Genomic DNA, 24,182 nt, shown 5'->3' with positions numbered 1-24,182 from the left:
AGCGGGTGACTATAAAAGGGGCGGAGCTACCAACACATGGGGAGCTCACTTTGGTGTCGGCTGTCGTGGCGTGAAGAGCTCCGGATTACGCCTCCACCAACGGCTTCGTGGTTATTGATTGTGGCTGTATCGATTCGTGATTTATTCTGTTTATCCTACGAAAATTCATTAGAGCGTAGGAGAGGTCTGCTATTATCTTGATCTGATTTGTCGGTGGGTTTTTGTTTAGGGAGTTAGGGAAGTTCATTTGTATTTTCTCTTCTTTGTAATTAGGTCATTTATATTTATTTTATTTAGTTCTTTTGTGTTATTTTGGCCTTGGGCCTCTCCGAAGCTAATGCTCTTTATATTTCCTATATTCTTCTTTAATAAATCATTTAAGCTTGTGTTGTTTTGGTGATCTGTTGGCTGGGGTCGGAATCCCGTTGACATCACTTGTTGGCGTCTCATCCTATTATTATGGGCCGTAACAAGAACAAAACATTCAAAAGAAGGGTTACGATCAGGCAAGTAAATATCAGAGCAGCTTTCCAGCGTTGGAGAGAACTCAATTGGATGCCGAGGTTGCGTTTCTTCTTCTTGATAGGTGAGTAACCTTGATTTTACTTTGTTTCACACAACTCATCCATGCTGGCTTTTGTTTGAATATGCTCCTGTCATCTTCGCTTGTTTCCACGATCGTCGCTATGCCAGGGTTGTGTACGTACCTGTGGGGCGGAGGATTCAAAATAGGGGCGAGGTCCTGTCGGGGTATGGGCGTGTTTGTTTTGGTGCTTTCAAATAGCAACATCGTTTGGCAAAAATCACTTAGTGCACCTTTAATTCGCAAAGTTTTTACGCTCGCTTTAGGTGGTTTTTGTACTCATGTGATAAAGGGTTAATGTGAATAATGGAAACACATTTGCCCATTAAGTTCCTCCAAGCGCATCAGACAGTCATGTGACTTTGCGCTATGCTAACTAGCGGACCGATCTCGTTGCACAGCATCTGAGATGTTATGGTCGTTCTGAAATGCCTGAGCAAAGTCTGTTGTCAAAGTATTTCTGTATAATTGTCTTTTACAGCATCCACCTCCGAAAGCAATGACTGCATTTATTGTACTTTGTATGCTCGCTCTGAGGCGCAACTAATTTATTAAATATGAAAATGATTATATTCAGTGGCTTCTCTTACTTTTATTAGTGATATTTAGTGCCAGTTTATCAGGAAGTGGTGATTTTGTTCTCTTTGACTCGTTGGATGGAAGCGGTGCTTATTCACAAATGTTTATAGGATATTGCATTTTTGCAAGTTATCAAACCAACTTTATATAGAGATGCTTTTGAGCAGCCAGTCAGTTCCTCACAGATCAATTTAGCTCATTTTTCAGTGAATATCCCCTTATTAACTCAGAAATGTGTTATTGTTACTAAAACTAAAAAAATTTTTTGAAGTAGTAATATAACTAAAACTGAAATAAAAAAAATAGACATTTAACAAACATAACAGAAATAAAAACTATGAAATATATATATATATATATATATATATAAACAGAAAATATAAAAATACAAAATTAATTCAAAATGCAAATAAAACTTGATACTAAAATAAATGACAATCATTTAAAAAGTTAATTGAAATGAAGTAAACTGAAATGACAATATAAAAAACATTTTATTTCAGCTTGTTGCTGAAATCGTTTAACTTGATGTACTAAAATGATTTAAATAAAAATAACAATGAAAACATGAAAAAATTAAATTGACAAATTTAAAATGGAAAATATAAAACTAATAGAATCTCACTGATACTAAAATAAACCATTCAAAACATTAAAATAATTGTTTTTCCTAAAATGAACTGATATAAAAATTAAATGATACAAACTATCTAGTCATTTAAAAAAATAAGAGTGACAAAAACACAACAAAATAACGAAAACCTTACCTAGAATTAAAATGAAAACAGAAAATATCAAATAAAACCTAATTCAAATATGAATAAATGTATAATAGTATCGCAATTATATTAAAATAAGCCATAAAAAAATGTGAAACAAACCTTAACTTAATTGAAATAAAATATTTGAAAACCTCTCAAACTTATTTAATTTAATCTAGTTTCCAGGGCAACATTTTCATTTGCTTGAACTTGATGTAAAAAATTAATTAATAAACTGAAAAAAACAAACAATGAAAACAATTTATGTAAAAAACACTAATAAAAATGACAAAAACACAACATAATAAAAAAACTGAAAATATAAAATTAAAATATTAATAAAATATAAGTGTCTCATTAATACTAAAACAACACTGTACAAGCAGAAAGCTGTAGATGTGTGGGGGTTTTTCTCCTGCCCTCCAGCTGACCTGAGATCTGTTGGGGAGGAATTGTGGGATACATTCATCTCTGAGATTTCATAAAATCATCCAACAAACTCCCAGCAGAAATAAACACAAAGGAGGGAATAATTACAGCGTGAGCTTTCATTGAGCATTTCTACACTCAAACACAAGCGATCTGAACCTGGAGGATCGTTTAACAAACAAATATCACCGTTTCTGTTGCATAGCAGAGCGATTATCAGCTGGATCTGCTGGTGGAAATATGACACGGAAAACAAACCGTACCGAACAAGAATATTTGTGAGATGATGTTATTGCTGCTATAATCAAGCGCTCGGCGTCAGTAATGCTGATCTGGATAAACTCTGTATATAAACGTCTGGCTTCACATGTTTCAAGGTCTGTTTGTATGAGAGAGTAAGATCTGGCATTCTTCTTATCAACTAAATCAATTAAATTAAATTATAAATTAGCCTTCAAAACTGCAAACATAATTGACTATATTTGAGAAAATGTACTGACCATGAAACCATACTCACTTTATTTGTTTGTTTGTTTTAACTTTTTTTTTTTTTTTTTTTTTTTTTTACAGGGACAGTATAGAACAGGATAGATTTTTTTTTTTTTTAATATTACCTTCATTTTTTTTTTTTTTTTTTTTTCAGTTTTGCATTTTTATTATTTTTTTAAACAGGAATAGTCTAAAAAGAAAAGAATGCAATATTTATTTTTAATATTATGATTGATTGATTGATTGATAGTATTGCTTTTATAGGAACAATATGAAAAGGATTCAGTATTTATTTATTAGCATTTTTTAACAGGGACAATAAACAGCATAGTATTCAAAAAGGGACCGTATAAGAAACGAATACAATATTTATTCATTCCTTTCTATTTATTTATTTATTTTATTTGTCTATCTGTTTACTTCTTTGACAGTGACCGTATGTAAAGTCAAGAATGCAATTTTTATTTATTTTTATTAACTAATCATTTATATTTATTTATGTATTCATTCATTCATGGTATGGAAAGAAAAGGCTGCAATATTTAATTATTTCACTTTTGCAGGTTTTTTTGTATGTTTTTTAAAACCGGGACAATAAGCAGTACAGTATTCAAAAAGGAACAGCATGAAAAAAGAATAAAATGTGTTTATTAATTCCTTTAATTATTATTTTAGCAGGGCCAGTATGAAGAGGATGCTGTTTGTTTATTAGGGTGGATGTTCTTTCTCGAGACACATGAAGTGACTGAAGGAGTGATGTTTTCAGGGTTTGTGTGTCAGATGTAATTCCCTCAGATCGTTATCATCAGAATATCGTGATGTATTTCTCTCTAAAGCTGACACAGTGTTGTGGTTTGGGTCCAGCTGGCGAGTGACCCGGTGGAGCCTGTTTTTATTAACATTTGGCTCTCGGCGAGTGTTCATTCTAGAGCCTGTGTGGATGCACCTCGCAGGTGTGAATGAAAATTATATTTTTATTACACAAAATGCCTTCAGAGCTGTCATAAGTCCTCTAATTAATATAAAATCAGAGAGAAACAAACACTGGCTTCATATCAAAGCAGGCCGCCAACATTTCCCATCATTACTACATTCACCAGAGCCAAGAACTGACGAATAAATAAACCATGTCCCATATGTGCTTTAGATCCATTAAAGGGTTAAATCATGAACCGAGACATAGCTAAACTATAAAAACATACTGTAACTTTCAGAATAAAGCTGTTAAAACAGTTAAAGCAAAATAACAACTGAATCTAAAAGTATTAATATAATATTATAATTAATAAATGTATTTGAAAATTAAAGTTCAGCAAGATTTGCTGTTTTCTGATCATATATTTCAGAGAAGAAGTCTTGAATTTTATTTTTTATTCTCACTTTTGACTTTTTTTTTCTTGTTTTAAGCATAAATATAATAAACTGTAGTGAGACTTAAGCATTTATAAAAAAAATAAATTAAAATTAACTAGATTCAAGATAATCTCTGAAAACAAGTCTTAATATTTTACAATATTTTGCTTCTCAAGTAAATTGTATTACCCATCTATCTATCTATAGATTATATATATATGTATGTATATATTTCCATTTTCTTTTCATAGTATCCCTGCAGAAAAAATAAAAATGACTGAATGATTCATAACAAACTCTCTTGCATCTCTTTATTATGATATATAAAATGTATTATTTATTTATTTTTTCTTTGGTTTTTCTCATTGTGATGGATGATTAAGGGAATTTGGGCTTTGTTTTCCCTCCTGTTTATATTTCTGTGAAACAGGAAGCCATGGCTGGATAATTTCATGTTCATAATCACCCTGGAGTGATCAAAATTGTGAATATGAATGGGAATATACTTCAGAGATATTTTACTCATAAGAATTTCTAGGGGTGCCAATAATTGTGTCCAATGTGTATTAGAGAAAAACATTTATTTCATAATGATATTTCCCCCCATTTTAAATTCTTATTATCCAATGAAAGGTTAGATTTTTGGGAATTTTTTTAAATAAAAGATAAAAAGGATTAACAATGCAGATTAATTTTCACAGCCTTCTTTGATCATATTTACTAAGGGTGCCGATGTTTTTGGCCATGACATAAATTGTTATGATTGGAGTCCAATCATAAAAAAGAGATGCAAGAGTTTGATATGAGTATAAAACCATACCATCATTCACTTCGACGCTTTAGATTAACTCAGTGTAATGTTAATATTTGCGCTGTATTTGTAGTATTTCTCAGCTGTAAGAAGCACTGCGTCACTCTAAACAGGCCTGAAAGCCATCAGTGTCGTTCAGAGCATGTCCTGACTTACTTTTCTCTCATGCAAACTGAAAATGACAGTTTCAATCCCAAAGAGATGAATGCAGCAGACTGCATTATCACACACACACAGCGAGAGAAATGAGAGGATGAGCTGAAGGTCAGAGGCGTCACACCTGTGTGTGGATGGAGACACTGCTGTGCGTCTGTCATTCATGCAGCCTGCAGATAAACAATCAATTATGTACAGGCAGTCATGAGGGACGCCTCTGCTCTCTGCGCTGTAACATCTGTCTGCGCCGCTGCGGCCTCAAATCACACGCATGCTTTCATCTTAAAAACAATTCTGCTGATTTGCAAAAAAGCCATAATATTATCTCATTTGATGATGCAGAGTCCAAAAATGGCAATAATAATGAAAAAAAAACAAAAACGTTTTTTTCACAAATAAGGGTGAAGTTTTTTAATTCTATATGCCAACTTTAAAGCACTTTTTTCATTTTTACTGCATTGAGAAAAAAGGCGAATATGAAAAGACAAGGATGCAATTTTGTTTTTTTGCATTTTTAGTTCATAGGTTATTTTTATGTTTATCTATATTTAACATGGATAGTATGAAAAGGATGTCATTTTTATTTATACATTTTACTTTTACTGTGACAGTATGAAAACTAAATATTTATTCATTCATTTTTTTTTCTTTTTCTTTTTTTTTAGCAGGGACAGTATGAAAAGTTATGATGCAAATTTTTTAGCTGTTTATTTATACTTTTTTTTTTGTGCATTTTTGCTTTTTTTACATTGTTTTACTATATCTGTTTCAATTATATCCAGTGTGTATCAGCTTTAATGCCCTTCATCACCTAAAAATGGTTGTCAAAAGCAAAAATGCTACAAAATATTTAGTGAGAAAGTGATAGAGCAAAACACACTATTTGTGAAATCAGCAGAAATGACTAAGAAACGTATTGTATTTGATTCAGCAGATGTGATGCAGTAAAACGTGATCTTTCTGTGGTATAAAGCATGTGTGCATCAGCTGCAGTCGTCTGGGCCGTTGTGTCGCGCACAGAAGTCACGTGATTGACGTCTTAAATGAAAACAAAAATCACAGACTCACAATTACTGATGTCGCCTCAGAAACACACAGAGAAGCTTCACGCAGAGAGCCACAGAGAAAGCCTGAGCTCTGGAAATGACATTCATCTCTTTACATGCTGTTTGACTGGAAATCATCTTAGTTTATCCTGCACTGATGCTGCTCAACCAACGCTGCTTAAACTAGTTCAGAAATTCAGTACTTCTAAATAACTAACTAAAATAAAAACTGACATAAATAAATTCAACTATTTCTCATTTTTTTTAAAAGAATAAAAAAGAAAAAAGCATATAAAATACAAACTAAACTAAACTAAAAATACAAACAGAATTAAAAGAAAAGCTGACAAATAAATACATTAATTAATTAAAACTATTTAGAGAATATTTAAAAATAAACGACAAAAGTAACAAAATTACTTAAAATACCAAGTGAAATAAAACTAAAATAAAAATAAAAATTTATTTAAACTCTTTAGGAATATAATAATAATAATAAGACAACAAATAAAAATGACAAAAGCAAATAACAAAATTATAGAAAATAATAACTGAAATCATAATAAAAAATATTTAGGAATATTTAAAAATGACAATCACATAAAAAAAATTACTTAAATATCCAACAGAAATAAATGTATTATTAATGTTAATAACCTTGATATATAATACTTAAAAAAAAAAATAATATATATATATATATATAATACTAAAATAACCAATCAAAACACGACACATTATAAACATCCCTTAAAAAAGGATGCATTTACTTGAGAATGAAAGTTTTGTAAGATTGGTTGTTTTCAGATAATATATTTAATCTTGGATTAAATTAGTTTAATTTACCCGTTTGGCAAGTAGTTGTTGTTATTTTGAGTTTTTTCTTGTTTTAAGTATAAATGTAATAAACAGTAATGAGATGCATTTGCCAAAGGGGTCAGAGAAATAAACTGAATTCAAGATATAATCTCTGAAAACATGACTTAATATCTACCTATACTTTGCTTCTCGAGTAAATTTGAATTACATATTTCTTTCTAAATATATTTACATATACAGTATGTAAAGAATTTTGCAGTATTTCTCTCTCTTTATGATTTGCGGCGTCCTCTCAGCTAGTCTTTGTCATCATTAACCTTCATGTAACCTCATGAAAGCAGCAGAACGTTCAATTATAAAGATTCTCCTCCAACTAAAAGTTGCGCTCGTTTTTTATTCACCTGAAAGCGTCTGAAATTTGGGTCTGAATGAAAGTCGTCCGATCAAAAGAGGAAGTCATGGCCAAAGCAGCCCGGCTCTCGAACTCTAAAATGAAGGTTTTCATTTCCCATAATCCCCCTGACAAAACCGCAGGTCTCCGTCCACGACTCCTCTGCGGGAAAAGAACAGGATCCAGGAGTCGGATGTGTATGAGGTGAGATACAGCACCGCCAGCGGCCACTCTGAATTGGTCCTTTCTAATCCGTGGCGGTGAAGAATGGGCCACGGACACACACACACACACACACACACACACACACACAGTGGTGCGGAGTCAGCCGATGCTGGTATCTCAGATAACACCTTTCTTACACACCGCAGGAAAGACTAATAACAGAGCCAGAGATTATGGGGCTAATCGTCAGGTGCATTGGAAACACTCGAGGGCCCCAACACACACACACACACACACACACACACACACACACACAGAAACAGAGGAAAGGCAATCTCTAGTTTCTACTAGACAGCAATGAGATTAAATGAAGTGCAGCTGGACACTTTTGCTTAAAGAAACAGTTCAACTCAAAAATAAAAAAAATGCATTGTTTGTTTTTTTTATCGTTTGCATATAACAAACGCCTCCTTTAGTGTTTCACAGAAGTATACAGTAAGTACTGGAACGACATTAGGGTGAGGAAATGATCATGTTATTGACTGTATGTTGACAGAAATTTGGTGTAAAAACGATTGCTATTAAATTTCACAAACAGTTACAATAAAAAAGCAAGTAATTCAACATGACATTTTGAAGGTGAAAAATTGATGAAATGAGAATCTATCAATAAATATTTATAAATATTAAATACACAGATATATATATATATATATATTAACTGAAAATGAGACAAAAATACTGCAGATTTTTTTTACAGTGCAGTATGTTGAATCTAGCTTTGTTTATTGTTTATTATGTTTATTTTTTCTATAAAAAAGTATAAAAATGAAGTGAGTTTCTGCTTAAAGCAAGAAGAGAAATATCTGCTAATGAGGTCAGAAAAGTACAGAGGTCAGTGTTTTCTTGTTTTATGCAGAAACTCACTTATTTTTAATACATTCTTCAGAAAATTAGACTGTATATCCTGTCATTTTGCTTCTCAAGTAAAGATGTTGATTTAAGAATGCATAGATATTTTACATATATATATATATATATATATATATATATATATATATATATATATATATATATATATATATATATATATAAAATCCTACTCAGTATTTTTGTCTTGCTCTACTTGAGATGCAAAATGACTGAAAATATCTATCAAAATTAAGTGAGTTTATATTTAAAACAAGAAGAAAATACCTCCCAAGGGGGTCAGAAAAATAAACTTAATTCAAAGGGAAAATAACTTTATCTTTCTGACCCCATGCAGACTTTATATCAAGCAATTTTGTATCTTTTTTGCATAACGTTACATGAACTGAGTGCAATGGATAAAAAGCATCAGCCAAGTGCATAAATGAAGCTGTTAAATTGACAGTGTTCTTCACAATAACCACTGACTACATAGTACAATCCATAAGTACATGAACGCTTCAGCTCATCCATATCTGTCAGATCCGAGGCGCTTTAACAGATGAGCGTTTGTTTAAGGCCTGGTAACTCCAGCTCAGAACTGCAAGCTCAGTCATAAAGCCAGCAGCCATCTGCACACGACCAATCAAACATTTATAAATATAGTTTTTCCAGGAACAAACCACTGCGCTCGGCATTTCACAACTAATTACCTTCTCCGCGGAGAAGGAGAGAAAGCGTTTCATTAGCGCTAGCGGGGTCGTCGCAGGTCTGGATTAGCCGTGTGTGAAGTGTGTTTGCGTGGAGGACGAGGAAAACCTCTCTCTGGGTTTCCGTCTTAAGCAAACAGAGCTATTAATTACAGCACCTGTGGCGTTATTATGAGGAAGTAGCGTAGAACTTCATTTTGCACTCTCCTCAAAGCTGCAATGTGCGATATGTTCTGTGTTTGAGGCATGAGAGCGGCTCCGTCTCATTAAAAGCTGGGCGGTTTCGGGGCAACGTATGGGTGCCTTTTGATTACGTACAGCTGGTGTGCATTGGGAGCGGGTTTTTATTCTCATTTTCCATGAAGTGGAGCTCAAAAAGAGGGGGATGAAATTAAAGTAGCGCTGGGACGAGCAGAGGAGAAGTTGGCAGAGCGGAGCGGAGCCTGGCACCGGTTCGCTTTGAAACAATAGAATCTGCAAGGACGGAGAAACCAATACAGACGTACGAATATTCCCAGAATATCATTCAAAGCAGCTTTTACATAATGAAACACCCTGGCAACACACAACTCTGGAAAAAAGTATTTTATTTTCATGCATCAAATGAAACTGCAATCTGGTTGCTTGAGCGGCCCTATACAGCCGTATTGGCAATGGCGTGATTTTGGGGCGGGACTTTCTGTTTGTCCCGCCAATGTCAGATGGGGTCGTTATTTGTGCAATTACATTGATGCATTTGGCAGATGCTTTGATCCAAAAAGTGCATACAAGGTGCATTGTCCATGCATTCCCTGAGAATCGAACCCACAACCTTGGATTTGCTCACTGTTCAAAGATTGGTTTTCAGAGTAGTTAATGTGTTGCTATATCATTTCTAGGGTGGTCTGGGTGGTTACTAGGGTGTTATCTGTTGTTTTATTGTTGCTACAGTGTTACATGTGGTTGATATAGTTGCAAGGGTGTTCTGGATCATTTATGCAGTTGCTAGGGTGTAAATGTGTACTATATCATTGCTTCAGTGTTCTGGGTGGTAGCTTGGGCATTGATAGGCGGTTGCTAGGGTGATAACATGTTGCTATTGCTATTGTCAGGGCGTAAAACATGGGGAGGGGGGTCTCCATGCTGTGTGCACATGTCTATCCTCATAAGTACGATTTTGGCTTTATTATTTGTGTCCCCTTCAAAAATTGCTCTTGAGAAATTTTGTTTATTGCCCCCCTAGGGTGTTCTGGATGCTAGGGTGCTAGGGATGGTTGCTAGGGCATTGATGGGATTGTTAGAGTGGTTACATGTTGCTATATCAGGGTGTTATGGGTGGATGTTAGGTTATTTATATGCAGTTGCTAGTGTGTAAATGTACTGCATTGTTGTTGTTGTTGTTAGGTGTTCTGGATGGATGCTAGGGTGTTGCTATGGGTTTACCAGGGTATTAGGATGTTGTGGGTGGATGTTAGATCATTTATATGCAGTTTCTAAGTTGTAAATGTTTTCTGACATTGTTTTAAGGTCATTGTCTTTATTAGCATGTTTTTGTATCATTGCTAGTATGGTTTGTGTTGTTGATAGGGTGTTAATGTGTTGCTATATCATTGTTAGGGTGCTCTGGGTGGTTGCTAGGGTGGTAACATGTTGCTATGCCATTGATAGGGTGTCCTGGGTGGTTGTTAGCACATCACTATGTCATTGCTAGTGTGACTGTCATGACATTTCCAAGCAGGTGGTTGCTAGGGTGTTAATCTGTTGCTATATCGTTGTTATAGTGTTCTGGGTGGTTACTAGGGTGGTAATATGTTGCTATGCCATTGAAAGGGTGTTCTGGGTGGTTGTTAGCACATCACTTTGTCATTGCTAGTGTGACTGTCATGACGTTTCCAAGCAGGTGTTCTGGGTGGTTGCTAGGATGTTAATGTGTTGCTATATATTTTTTAGGGTTTTCTGTGGGGTTATTATGGTGGTAATATATTGCTATACCATTGTTGGGGTGTTCTGGTTGGTTGCTAGGGTGGTAACTTCGCTATATCATTGTTAGGGAGTTCTGGGTGGTTGCTAGGGTGGTAATGTGTTGCTATGACATTGTTGGTTGTTCTGGGTGGTTGCTAGGGTGTTAATGTGTTGCTGTATCATTGCTAAGGTATTCTAAATGGTTGTTAGCACATCAGTATGTCATTGCTAGTGTGACTGCCATGATGTTTCCAAGCAGGTTTCCCAAACACTACTCATGGATAATTTATTAGGGAAACAGGAAACCCCATCCCAAACTGACGCCACTGGTTGAGCTGAAGCAACATGTAGGGCGCAAAAACACCTCAGCAATGTGTGAACATGAGCACTGCACCACTGCTCTGACTCAATGAACTTTTCAATTTTCATACAGAGCTTTCAGGATAAGCAACTTCCTGCAATTAAGAGCATGTATTCTCAGTGCTTCTGTAAGGTGCTTTATGGTCTTATTATTCATTTTATTTTCATAAGCAACAGCTCATGCCGGAGCGTCGAGGGGTTTCGTATCCCAGCACACACAGAGACTGTGATTACGGCTGTACGGCTCCATCTCGGTAAGTCGACGTGAGGCTGACAAACTCTTGACTGTGACAAGAGAATCTGACTGTGTCATTACAGCAGGGAGTCGAATTAATCACACGAACTGATGGATTCTGGGAATGCCGGGCTCTTGTAGCTCACAGACATTTTAATATTGATCCGTGCAATAGAATGTAATCCATCAGTACTCTCATATTCATCTCTGGGGGGATGCAAGGAATTAAACGTTAAAAGTGTTTATCAGTTTTGGTGAGGTGCTTTGGGACGCTCTCTACCGCATTCGCGCAACTCAATCAATAACTCCACAAAGGAGAGAAATACAGTGCGCTCGGCTCTATAAAAGCTGTTTTCTTTTTTTAAAACATCGTTTAAAACCTTGAAGGACACGGAGCACTTCATGTAGCACCAAGATAAATCTAGATTATCATAATAAAGACATTTGTCTGTGGTTTGTAGGGTGTGAACCTGCTACATCATTGTTAGTGTTCTGGGTGGCTGCTTGGGCATCGATGGGGGTGCTAGGATGGCAACATTGCTATATCATTGCTAGTTTGTTCTGGGTGGTTGCTAAGGAAATTAATGTATTGCAATGTAAAGGTGTTCTGGGTGGTTGCTAGGGCATTGATGGGGGTTGCTAGGGTGGTAACATGTTGTTATATGATTATTGGGGTGTTCTGGGTTGTTGCTAGGGCATTGACGAGGTTGTTAGGGTGGTACCATGTTGCTATATGTTACCAATGACTTCCGGCTTTGCTACTGTTCGGACGCTCTTGCTTATTGCTATGCTTCCTATTTTTGTACTTTTCTCAGATCTCTCTAAGATTTTAACTTCAGCAGATCAGCATAGTGCTCAAATAACACAGTTTTTGGAAAAAGAAGACTCTTTGCCTCCCACTGCCAGCAGTTTACATTCCGGAGACAGAAAAACACAGCTGTCTACATTCAAACAGACGAGAGAAAATGCCTCCCGTGGAATCTACTTGCTGCATGAACTGCCACAAACTTCTACAAAGGATTGCGGTTCTTGAAACAAAGTTACTTGCTGGACACACAGCAGATGGTCATCACGGACCCCCTCAGCATGTAGCCGGTGAGTCCTGTGAATCTAGTGAATCTCAACAGTTTATACAAAGTGTTGAAACTGATCGACAGACTAATCGATGGCACAAACAGGGAGCGAGACCCAAAGGCACTCGAGACATCAGATTGTCACAAGTATCTTGTATTGCTGCCATAGCATCCTCTACCCCAGATACGGTTATGACAAGACTTGTAAACACTGGTATTCTGCTGGGGTTGCTAGGGTTTTAATGTTTTGCAGTATTTTAAGGGTGTCCTGGATGATTGCTAGGTTGATAACATGTTGTAAGGGTGTTCTGGGTGGTTGCTAGGGTGTTAGCACGTTGCAGTATTGTTGTTACCATGTTCTTGGTGGTTGCTAAGGTATTGATGGGGGTTGCTAGGGTGATAACATGTTGCTATATCAATGTTAGGGTGTTCTGGGTGGTTGCTAGGGAATTGATGGGGGTTGCTAGGGTGATAACATGTTGCTATATCAATGTTAGGGTGTTCTGGGTGGTTGCTAGGGAATTGATGGGGGTTGCTAGGGTGATAACATGTTGCTATATCATTGTTAGTGTATTCTGGGTTGTTGCTAGGGTGATAACATTTTGCAATGTTGTTAGGGAGTTCTGGGTGGTTGCTAAGATGTTAATGTACTGCAGTATTGTTGTTACGATGTTCTGGGTGGTTGCAAGGGCATTGATGAGGGTTGCTAGGGTGGTAACATTTTACTATGTCATTGTTAGGGTGTTCTGGGTGGTTGCTAGGGCATTAATAGGGGAATGTTTGGGTGATAACATGTTGCTATATCATTGTAAGGGTGTTCTGGGTGGTTACTAGGGTATTCATATGCAGTTGCTAGTGTGATAACATGCTGCTAAATCATTGTGGGTGGTTGATACATCAGCGTGTTGTTGTATCATTACTAGAAAAGCTGTTTTCTTGTTGAAACCCTTGAAGGACATGGAGCACTTCATGCTGCACTGAGATGAATCCAGACTATCATAACAAAGACTGTGCACACAAAGCCTCCGGTGGAAGACACAAAGTTTAATGTTTTTACATTGATATGATTGACAGCCAGGATTTAGAGCGAACATTTATGTGCAATGACCGGAAATGACTGTGTACACAATCTTAATTTTGTCTACTTTTACAGTTAAAATGAGATAAATTTAACAACAGAAGCAATACTGCATAATATATTTAAGATTTTATTTCATAGATTGTATATTTTAAATATTGTGTCTTACTATGTTGGCAGATTTTGTCATATATATATATATGCATTTGCAATGAGACAAAGCCAAATATACTGTCATCATGCTTTCTTTCTCATGCTGTTTATGTGGATCGAGTGGAGAAATGTCTCAGATGTTTAAGCAGCAGCTGTATGAGAGTGAATGTGATGGTATTGATGGGAGTCTGTGTTTCTCACCTGTACAGGAGTAATCGTCGATGCGGATGAATCCTGTGTGGCAGATGCACATGAAGGAGCCGGCGGTGTTCACACACTGTGTGTTCTCACGGCAGTAGTGCCTCCCCTCCACACACTCATCGATATCTGCGCAGAAAACATCACATCAGCTCAGCTTCACACGCCGGGAGACTTTACATGCTGTGGACGGAGAACGCTGAGGGCTGCTGGTTTGAAGTCTTTTACCACGGGGTGGGCGATATGTCAGATATTTACAGTACAGGGTTATTATAGTTTACTAAAACCTTGAAAAAACATTTCTGTTACTTGAAATAAGCACGAACTGAAAACCCTGTCAAATCTTTTGCAAAATATATAATGTAATATATAAAAGCATAAACATATCTTATTTCAGCTAGCGGCAAGGCAACATTTCTAATTTTTGTTTTGTTTAACTTCATGTACTAAAATACCTCATAATAATATGTGTCCCTGGAGCACAAAAGCAGGCTTAAGTCGCTGGGGTATATTTGTAGCAATAGACAGAAATACATGGTATGGGTCAGAATTATTGATTTTTCTTTAATGCCAAAAATCATTAGGATATTAAGTAAAGATCATGTTCCAGGAAGATATTTTGTAAATTTCCTACCGTAAATATATCAAAACTTCATTTTTAATTAGTAATATGCATTGCTAAGAACTTCATTTGAACAAATTTAAAGGCGATTTTCTCAATATTTAGATTAAAAATATTTATTATTAAAATATTATTAATTTTTATATATTAAAATATTTTTTGCACCCTCAGATTCCAGATTTTCAAATAATTGTATCTCAGCCAAACATCGTCCGATCCGAACAAACCATACATCAATGGAAAGATTATTTATTTTTCAGTTTTCAGATGATGCATAAATCTCAATTTTGAAAAACTAACCCTTATGACTGGTTTTGTGCTCCAGGGTCACAATATGAGTTACTTAGTAATTTAATTGTAACTTAATAACAGCTGTATAAGCATATTTAAAAAAAAAAAAATAATAATAATAATAATAATAATAATAAAAAATTACAAAAACACACAACAACAAAATATATTAATTTAAAATAAACTTAAAATGAAAAGAGAAAATATAAAAATAAAATCAACTTCAAAATATTAACAAAAACTTTAATGGTATATAAATGATGCTAAATTAATACTGATTCAGTATTTGTCAAGGCACATTTTATATATTTAAAGGTAATCATAAAAGAGATTTAAATAACAACAAAAATTCAGAAATAAAAATTAATAAATTAATATTCAATATATTAAAAGGAAATAATTACACAAACTATTATTACCATTTACTTTTGAAAGTATTTTCACTCATTGTTACCACAAATTGTTAATAAATTTCACAAATGAATACAAATAAATGACAAGTAATACATTAAACCCGACATTTCAAAGTAGAACGAGTAAAATAGTATTTTCTTGTAAAATGTTTTATTTACAGCTTCTGTGTCTGTGTGTGTTTAATATAAATATCTAATTACTCTAGTGTCTCTGATTTCAAAATGCTAAAATAACTGGGATATTTGAATAATTTCCATCAATTAGTTCTTAATAGTTTGAATCGATTCAATGAATCAGTTTGAGTCCAATTTTCTTATTATTTAACACTTTTGCATTAAACATTTTGAATCTATGTGGCAACATTGACTGCTTAGTTGATGATTTTAAATGATTTATTAATGAAATTAAATGATTTATTGTTCCTCTGACCGAGGAACATTTAGAAAGTAAATAAATAAATATGAATTTACTAATTTTAGAGCATAAATACTGATATATTGGCTATCTATGGACATTTTTAGCTACAGTATTACTGCCGTTCTCTAAATGTAGAGTAAAAGTGCACAAGTCGAAGAGTTAAGATGGTTTTGTATTGGATTCAAGTGTCCGTCTGATGAATTCAGTGACTTTTTAAAAGATGATATCCGTGACATTTCCGGGGAAAGTTTGGTGTGAAGCGAGGGCAGAGTGATCGGCCGGTTCATGTGTCATGACTCCTGGAATTTATCGCAGCGAGATCAAATAAAAGGTATTAAATCAAATCTCATAGACTTACAGATCTAATAAAAAGCCTTATGAATTTTCACCAGCGCCGAACTGCTGCATTTGTGATAAATTCAGAGTGGCTTTATGGCTCAAGACTTCAAATGAAACTTTAACCCAATTTGCTTCGAACTGGCGTCCTTCAGCATAACCTCCGCCGCTTCTCTTCTGTAATTCACTCAGCTCGCGCTTCTTCTGCGAGTTATTCTTCAGGAATAACCGGGAATTATAGTAATGACAGAACTGGCATCCATTGCCTACACAACACGCTCTCTCTGCCTGAAAGAATCAAGCGACCTTGATGAAGAATCTGCTGTTAGCGGCTCTGATACAAACACGCTGAACAGCTTTTCTGAAGCTTGACATCGGTGCAAACTCAGCTTTCAGGCTTCTGAGGTGCCTTAAACATAGCAGTAAATCAAGAAAGAGCTATTCAAAATGTATTAAACACAAATAAGAGAAAATAATGCATGAATGAAATTATACACTGTATTAATATTTATATTTGGCATGACATTGTGAATATTGCACAGACGCAACTTTTGATTATGAAAAAGCTAAGTTTTTCTTTTTTTTTCTCAATATAACCATCTCAGAAAAACTAGAAGATTTGTGATGTTCAGGTAATTTCTACAAATCAGTTCATTTGAATCAATTGTTTCACTGAATCAGTTTGCTTCACTGTGTTAATATTAAAACATATTTCATATATTATACACTCATACACACACTGTATATACATACTGTGTGTGTGTAAATCATTATTTTAATACCATTACCACACCCAACCTTTGCTTTTTACATCATATTATGTTTTATATATGTGTGTGTTATAAATTTTATGCATAATAGCTTTTACATGTAATATTATTGTTTGATAATATTATTTTATTTTAAATGTATTACTATCTTTTTGTGTGCATTTTTTTTTTTTTTTTTTTGTATAGTTTTATTTTTCAGTTTTACTTTTAGTTATTTCAGTACAAGTTAAACTAAATATAAATAAGAATTGTTGCCTTGACCATAATTTTTTTTTCAATTGTTGTATATTGTATTTTAAGTAATTAAAATGTTTTTATGGTTAGTATCATTGAGATTATTATAGATTTTATTAATTTTCTGAATTGTCACTTTTATATTTTATGTTTTTTAATTTTATTTAAAGTTTTATAATTGTGTCTTTTGCCATTTATTACTTTTATTTTATATAGACATATATATATATATATATATATAGTTTTTTTTATTCACTTTTATTTCAGTTTTAGTTATTTTAGAACATCAAGTTAAACTAAATAAAAAAAGAGAAATGTCACCTAAAATAAAGTTAAAATAAAAGTGTTTTTAATTTTATTTTATATAAGTTAAAGTTTATTTTTTCATGTATAGCAGAAATGTTTTTTAATGGTTTTAGTTTTATAACCCTGTTTGGAATAAGCCATTTAAATGAAATTTCAACGTATATATAATGTGTATAAATTGTAAGTATTTTTTTATTTGAGTTTGTACTGCAGTTTTATGGCCATGCTTCAAATGAAAAATGATTTGAAATGATATTTGAATAGTTGATGCATTGTGCTCTCCTAACCTCATGATTGTGCTTACTAATAATGAAATGAGAATATTTTAATGTTGTTTTTCTCAGTCAAACTGCGACCCATCAGAGCAGATCTGGTGTTTGGGGTCACGGCCGCAGAGAAGCGGTGGTTTGTGGTGGTTTATAGTGGTGTGTGTGTCGCCTTCATGCTGTGGGTGGCATGATGCTTTTCTATCTGCTGATTTCTCGCTCTAGCTCTCGCTCTGTGTTGTCTGTCTGCCGGCAGGAAGATAACACACGTGTGTTTTCCTGACAGACCCGCTGCTAAAAAAACTCACCTCCCACAGATCTGTGGCTGCTGTCCCAAACACACACACACACACACACACAACCAGAAGCAGAGAAACCCACGGCCGCTGGAGTCTCACAACAGATGCAAACGCTAGAGACCAGCACAACATGTGTTCAGATTCATCTCTTGATCACCGAACCACAGCTGAGCAGTCAGGCTTAAAGAAATATGACCCTTAATTAATAAAAGGGACCCTAAATCAGCATATTCTCTTTTCATTTTTCAATTTTACATAAAGTTTTAGTCATTTTGTTGTGTGTTTGTCATTTATATAATTTTTAAAGTTATGAAAATTATATTTTCTTCTCATAATATCCATATATATATATATATATATATATATATATATATATATATATATATATATATATATATATATATATATATATTAATTAGTTAGTTACACTTTATTTCCGTTTTAGTATCAGTTATTTTAGTCCAAGTTGAACCAAATAAAAATGAATAATTTTTAATTTTTTAATTTCATTTTACGTTTATTTTATTTGAAGTAAAGAAAATGCTTTTTATGGTCAGTCTCAATGAGATACTATTATGGTTTTTATTAATATTTTTTATTTTAATTATATTTGTGTTTTCACTTTACTTGTAGTTAAAATTTTAGTAATTCATTGAGTTTTTGTTATTTTTTATTATTATTTTTTAAATGTATCCAAAGAATATAGAAGGCTTCTATACTCTGTTGTATCTATATAGTTTTTTACATTTTTATTTGTTTTATTTTAAGTAACAAAAATTGTCACTATCAATGAGATACTATTATAGTTTTTATGAATATTTTTAATTAGTTTAGATTTTTGTACTTTCAGTTTTTATTCTAATTTTTAAGTTAAAGTTTTAGTAATTCGGTGTGTTTTGTCATTTTTATTAGTTTTTGATTTTTAAGAAAAAAGGTTATTTTTTTCAGTTTTATTTTAATTCAAGTTAAACTAAATTTATTTTATTTCAAATGTTTTTTATGGCCACTCTCAATGAAGTTTTAGTAATTTTTGTAATTTGGTGTGTTTTTTTATTATTTCTTTCTTAGTTATTTTAGTACATAAAGTTGATGAAAATAGCTGAAATAAAATGCTTTTTCATTAATTCATTTAAATTTAATTCTGACAAAATAATACATACATTTTGCAAATATTTCATTACATTATAAATTAAACAGATTTGTATATAATGTTTATCATTCAGTGTTGTTCTGATGTCACTTTTCCTGCAGGTTCAGCGTGATCAGTCACATGACTGTGGACGACTCATCTGATTCGCTCAAAAAACCATGTGACCAGAAGTGACCAGTTATAAGCAGAGAGCATCTTCAAGAGAAGCCACCACTAAGATGAATGGAAATGCCGTGACACTGAGATTTCCAGGTATTTTACCCTGTTAGCACACAGAAATCCCTCGCTGAGAAACATGCGTAAGATGTTAGCAAGGTTAAGTTCCTCCAGACTTTCAAAAGAAGAGAAAGCACATTGATTTCTTTAGCTTTCAATGAACACCTGGAGCTTCATCTGAAAGATGTTTCTCCAGGACTTAACAACTAACCTGCTGCTCTTCTGCTAATTAGCCAGAGTTTAACGTGAGCAGACGGGCTTCAGTCATTACCAGCAGATCCTTCCTGTCAGACAGAAGAAGCCTTGAACGGGCCTTAAATAATGAATGAGATTCGGTAAGATTTCAGCCATCCCAAAGAGGAACCAAATCTCTCTCGCGGACCTTTTTCTGGACTGTGCCCAGCAGGTGGAATGACCTCCCGATCTCAATTCGAACAGCTGAGTCTTTAGCCATTTTCCAAAATCATCTAAAGACGCATCTTTTTCGCCAGCACCTGACCAACTAATGCTAACACTTACCTATTCTATTGTATTTATGACTAGCTCCGTGCACTGTGCTAGACTAACTGAGACTTGTCATGGCACTTGTATACTGCTGCACTCTCGATGGTCTGATTGCTTCTATTGTTCTCATTTGTATGTAGCTTTGGATAAAAGCATCTGCTAAATGATTAAATGTAAATGTAAGATGACGACAAAACAGCAGTAACTATCTATCTATCCGTCTATCCATCTGTGTCTGTCTGTCTGTTTATCTGTCTGTCTATCTATCCATCTGTGTCTATCTGCCTGTCTATCTATCTGTCTGTCTGTCTGTCTGTCTGTCTATCCATCTGTCTATCCGTCTGTCTGTCTGTCTGTCTATCTATCCATCTGTGTCTATCTGCCTGTCTATCTATCTGTCTGTCTGTCTGTCTGTCTATCCATCTGTCTGTCTGTCTGTCTGTCTATCCATCTGTGTCTATCTGCCTGTCTATCTATCTGTCTGTCTGTCTGTCTGTCTATCTGTCTGTCTATCTATCCATCTGTGTCTATCTGCCTGTCTATCTATCTGTCTGTCTGTCTGTCTGTCTATCCATCTGTCTATCCGTCTGTCTGTCTGTCTGTCTGTCTATCCATCTGTGTCTATCTGCCTGTCTATCTATCTGTCTGTCTGTCTATCCATCTGTGTTTGTCTGTCTGTCTGTCTGTCTATCCATCTGTGTTTGTCTGTCTGTCTGTCTGTCTGTCTATCCATCTGTGTTTGTCTGTCTGTCTGTCTGTCTATCCATCTGTCTGTCTGTCTGTCTGTCTGTCTGTCTGTCTGTCTGTCTATCCATCTGTGTCTATCTGCCTGTCTATCTATCTATCTATCTATCTATCTGTCTGTCTGTCTGTCTGTCTGTCTGTCTATCCATCTGTGTCTGTCTGTCTATCTATCTGTCTGTCTGTCTATCCATCTGTGTTTGTCTGTCTGTCTGTCTGTCTGTCTGTCTGTCTGTCTGTCTGTCTGTCTGTCTATCTATCTGTCTGTCTATCCGTCTGTGTCTGTCTGTCTGTCTATCTGTCTGACTGTCTGTCTGTCTGTCTGTCTGTCCATCTGTGTTTGTCTGTCTGTCTGTCTGTCTATCTATCTGTCTGTCTGTCCATCTGTGTCTGTCTGTCTGTCTGTCTATCTGTCTGTCTGTCCATCTGTGTTTGTCTGTCTGTCTATCCATCTGTGTTTGTCTGTCTGTCTGTCTGTCTATCTATCTGTCTGTCTGTCCATCTGTGTCTGTCTGTCTGTCTGTCTATCTGTCTGTCTGTCCATCTGTGTTTGTCTGTCTGTCTGTCTATCCATCCGTCTATCCATCTGCGTCTGTCTGTCTGTCTATCCATCCGTCTATCCATCTGCGTCTGTCTGTCTATCCATCTGTCTATCCGTCTGTCTGTCTGTCTGTCTGTCTATCCATCTGCGTCTGTCTGTCTGTCTGTCTGTCTATCCATCTGTCTATCCGTCTGTCTGTCTGTCTGTCTGTCTATCCATCTGTGTCTATCTGCCTGTCTATCTATCTGTCTGTCTGTCTGTCTGTCTGTCTGTCTGTCTGTCTGTCTGTCTGTCTGTCTGTCTATCCATCTGCGTCTGTCTGTCTGTCTGTCTGTCTGTCTGTCTGTCTATCCATCTGTGTCTGTCTGTCTGTCTGTCTATCTATCTATCTGTCTTTAGTTTTTTTTTCAGTTTTTTTTTCCAGTTTTTAACTGGGACAATAGGTTAACTATATTTAATTATTTTTACTTTGTATTCATTATTTATTATTTATGTATTCACTTGTTTATATATTTATTCTTTTTATCCAGGGAGATTATAAGATTATATATTTATATTTATTTATATATATACATTTAAATTTTTTTTTTTTTTTTCATTTTTGCTTCTGCTTTTAACAGGGAGATTATGATAAGAATTAATTGATTAATTTATTTGTTCTTTTTTCATTTTTGCATTTTTACATGAAAAGGATGCAATATTTATTCATTTATTTATTTTAATTGTTTAATTTTTGATTTCCTTTTTCCATTTTTACTTCTGTTTTATTGTAACTGGGACATGAGTCCAGGGAGCCAAGAGTACTTCACTTTCTATTGGTGATGACTTCAATACACCAAAACATTTAACAGTCATACATAATCACAGACTCTATGCAATTCTGTTGTGACTCTGATTCTGTTTCTAGACTCATTTCTGCTTCCTTTCATCGTCTGGTTTGGTGTTTTGGAACAAGCAGCAGGTCTAAGCTGGTTTTTGACCAGATAAACCCCATCTAGCGTGTTCCAGCTAGCATCTTAAGCCTGTTTCTCAGTCCCTCCAGAGTGCAGCTCTGAAAGGGCTGTAAATGGCGATGGATTGCGGTCTGCTATTGGTGGAGATCTGCGTCTCATGACAAATGAGAGCCGCTGTCCGTCTGTTCCCTACGGGATGCTCCGGCTTTATGAATCACTGCGCTTCATTTTCCGTTAAGAGAGCGCTTTATACAAGGCAAAACAATTCATTAGGATTAATACGGCTTGCCAGAGTCCATTCGCTCTCGCAGCGTCGCCGGGAACTTTATTCAATTCACTGCTTCTACCTGTGATTGCCAGAGACCGAGTCATTTATCAACTGTGAGAGCGACTTCATCAGACCACAGTCACGCTTTCACACGACTAGGTCATCTTACCAAATCTCATTCATTATTTAAGGTGCTTTTGAAGTTTCTTCTAAGTAAAATTAATAATAAAAATAAATTATTTATATATATATATTATTAAATTGATTAAATAAACAATTAAGTAAAGAAATTCAAATATATGAATAAATGAATTGCATCCTTTTTCTTTTCATAATGTCCCTGTAAAAAAAAAACAGGAGTAAAAATGCAGTAATAAAAAAAGAACAATTGAACAAACATGTTTATTTTATTTATTTACTTTTTCAATTCTGATTTTAACATGGACATTATGAGAATAAAATTACGCTTTTATTTATTCATTGATTCATTCTTTTCTCATTTTTGCATTTTTACTTCTTTTTTTTTTTTTTTACAAGGACAGTATGAAAAGAAAAGGATGCCATTTATTTATTTGTTAATTGATTTCTCTCATTAATTATTTAATCATTTATAATTTTTTTTCATATTTCTCATTTTTATTTGTTTTTTCTCACCAACAATATAGCCGTGGTAGCTGACATGCTTCGAAAAATTATAAACAAACAAACAAATTTTCATTCAATAATTCATTTTTTATTTTTGCATTTTTACTTCAGTCTTTTTTTTTTTTTGACAAGGATAGTCTGAAAGGAAAAATATTAATATATTTAAAAATTATAAATAATATTACAATATATATATTTTACTAATTTATTTATTTTTATCATGAATCCAAATGAGTCTCAAAAATCTGCTAAAGCTGGTTGCCTTAAACGTTTAAGTTTTCTCAACTTTTGATTTTTTCAGCACTGTATAAAAAAAAAAAAATAACAAAAAAAGTTTAGCAAACTTAAAAGTTTAAGGCAACCAGCTTCAGCAGATTTTTTAGTTTTCTCAACTTGTTGTTTTCAATTTATATAACAAAAAGTGAGAGCTCAAAAATCTCCTAAAAAATAAGTTAACTCAAAAATCTGCTGAAGCTGGTTGCCTTAAACTTTTAAGTTTGCTAAACTTTTTTTTTTTTTTTTTTTTTTCTTAATGTCACATTTCCACAGAAATGCATCTGCTAGTGCTTTATCAGCAGTGGTGGAAAGAGTACTGAAGAAATATACTCAAGTAAAAGTACCATTACCTTCCAAAAAATGTAGTGTGAGTAGAATAAAAGTGCTTGTCCAAAAAAAAACTACTTGAGTAAGAGTAAAAGAGTAACCTATTTAAAAGTACTCATGAGTATTGAGTAGTGAGTACTGAGCTGTGGATTCTACCCCCTCATAATAAACGCTGTACACTGCACTTTATACATTTAAGAAACGTTGTATATTCTGTAATTCACATTATCTTGTTTGTCATAAAGAATGAAAAATCATCCAGCAGTTTTGATTTTGACTGCCAACTCTTTAAAAACACATCAAAATAGCACAGAAACAGTATTCAGTTGAAGAAAAGATGAAAGTTATTCTCAGTACAATCATCCCC

At 34.3% G+C, this 24,182-nt stretch overlaps 1 protein-coding gene across 1 annotated transcript in view; it reads right to left on the bottom strand.

The window, feature by feature from the left end:
* nell2a (neural EGFL like 2a) overlaps positions 1–24,182 on the bottom strand; it is a 108,729-nt gene that overhangs the window by 24,247 nt on the left and 60,300 nt on the right. The window contains exon 13 of the mRNA XM_079412203.1: positions 14,243–14,368. Coding sequence (XP_079268329.1) covers positions 14,243–14,368 — 126 coding nt within the window. The remainder of the gene's footprint in view (positions 1–14,242; positions 14,369–24,182) is intronic.

Source organism: Barbus barbus, assembly GCF_936440315.1.
Source record: "Barbus barbus genome assembly, chromosome: 48".
Taxonomy (NCBI): domain Eukaryota; kingdom Metazoa; phylum Chordata; class Actinopteri; order Cypriniformes; family Cyprinidae; genus Barbus; species Barbus barbus.
The sequence above is the reverse complement of the archived record's forward strand: the minus strand, read 5'-3'. Positions and strand labels throughout refer to the sequence as shown.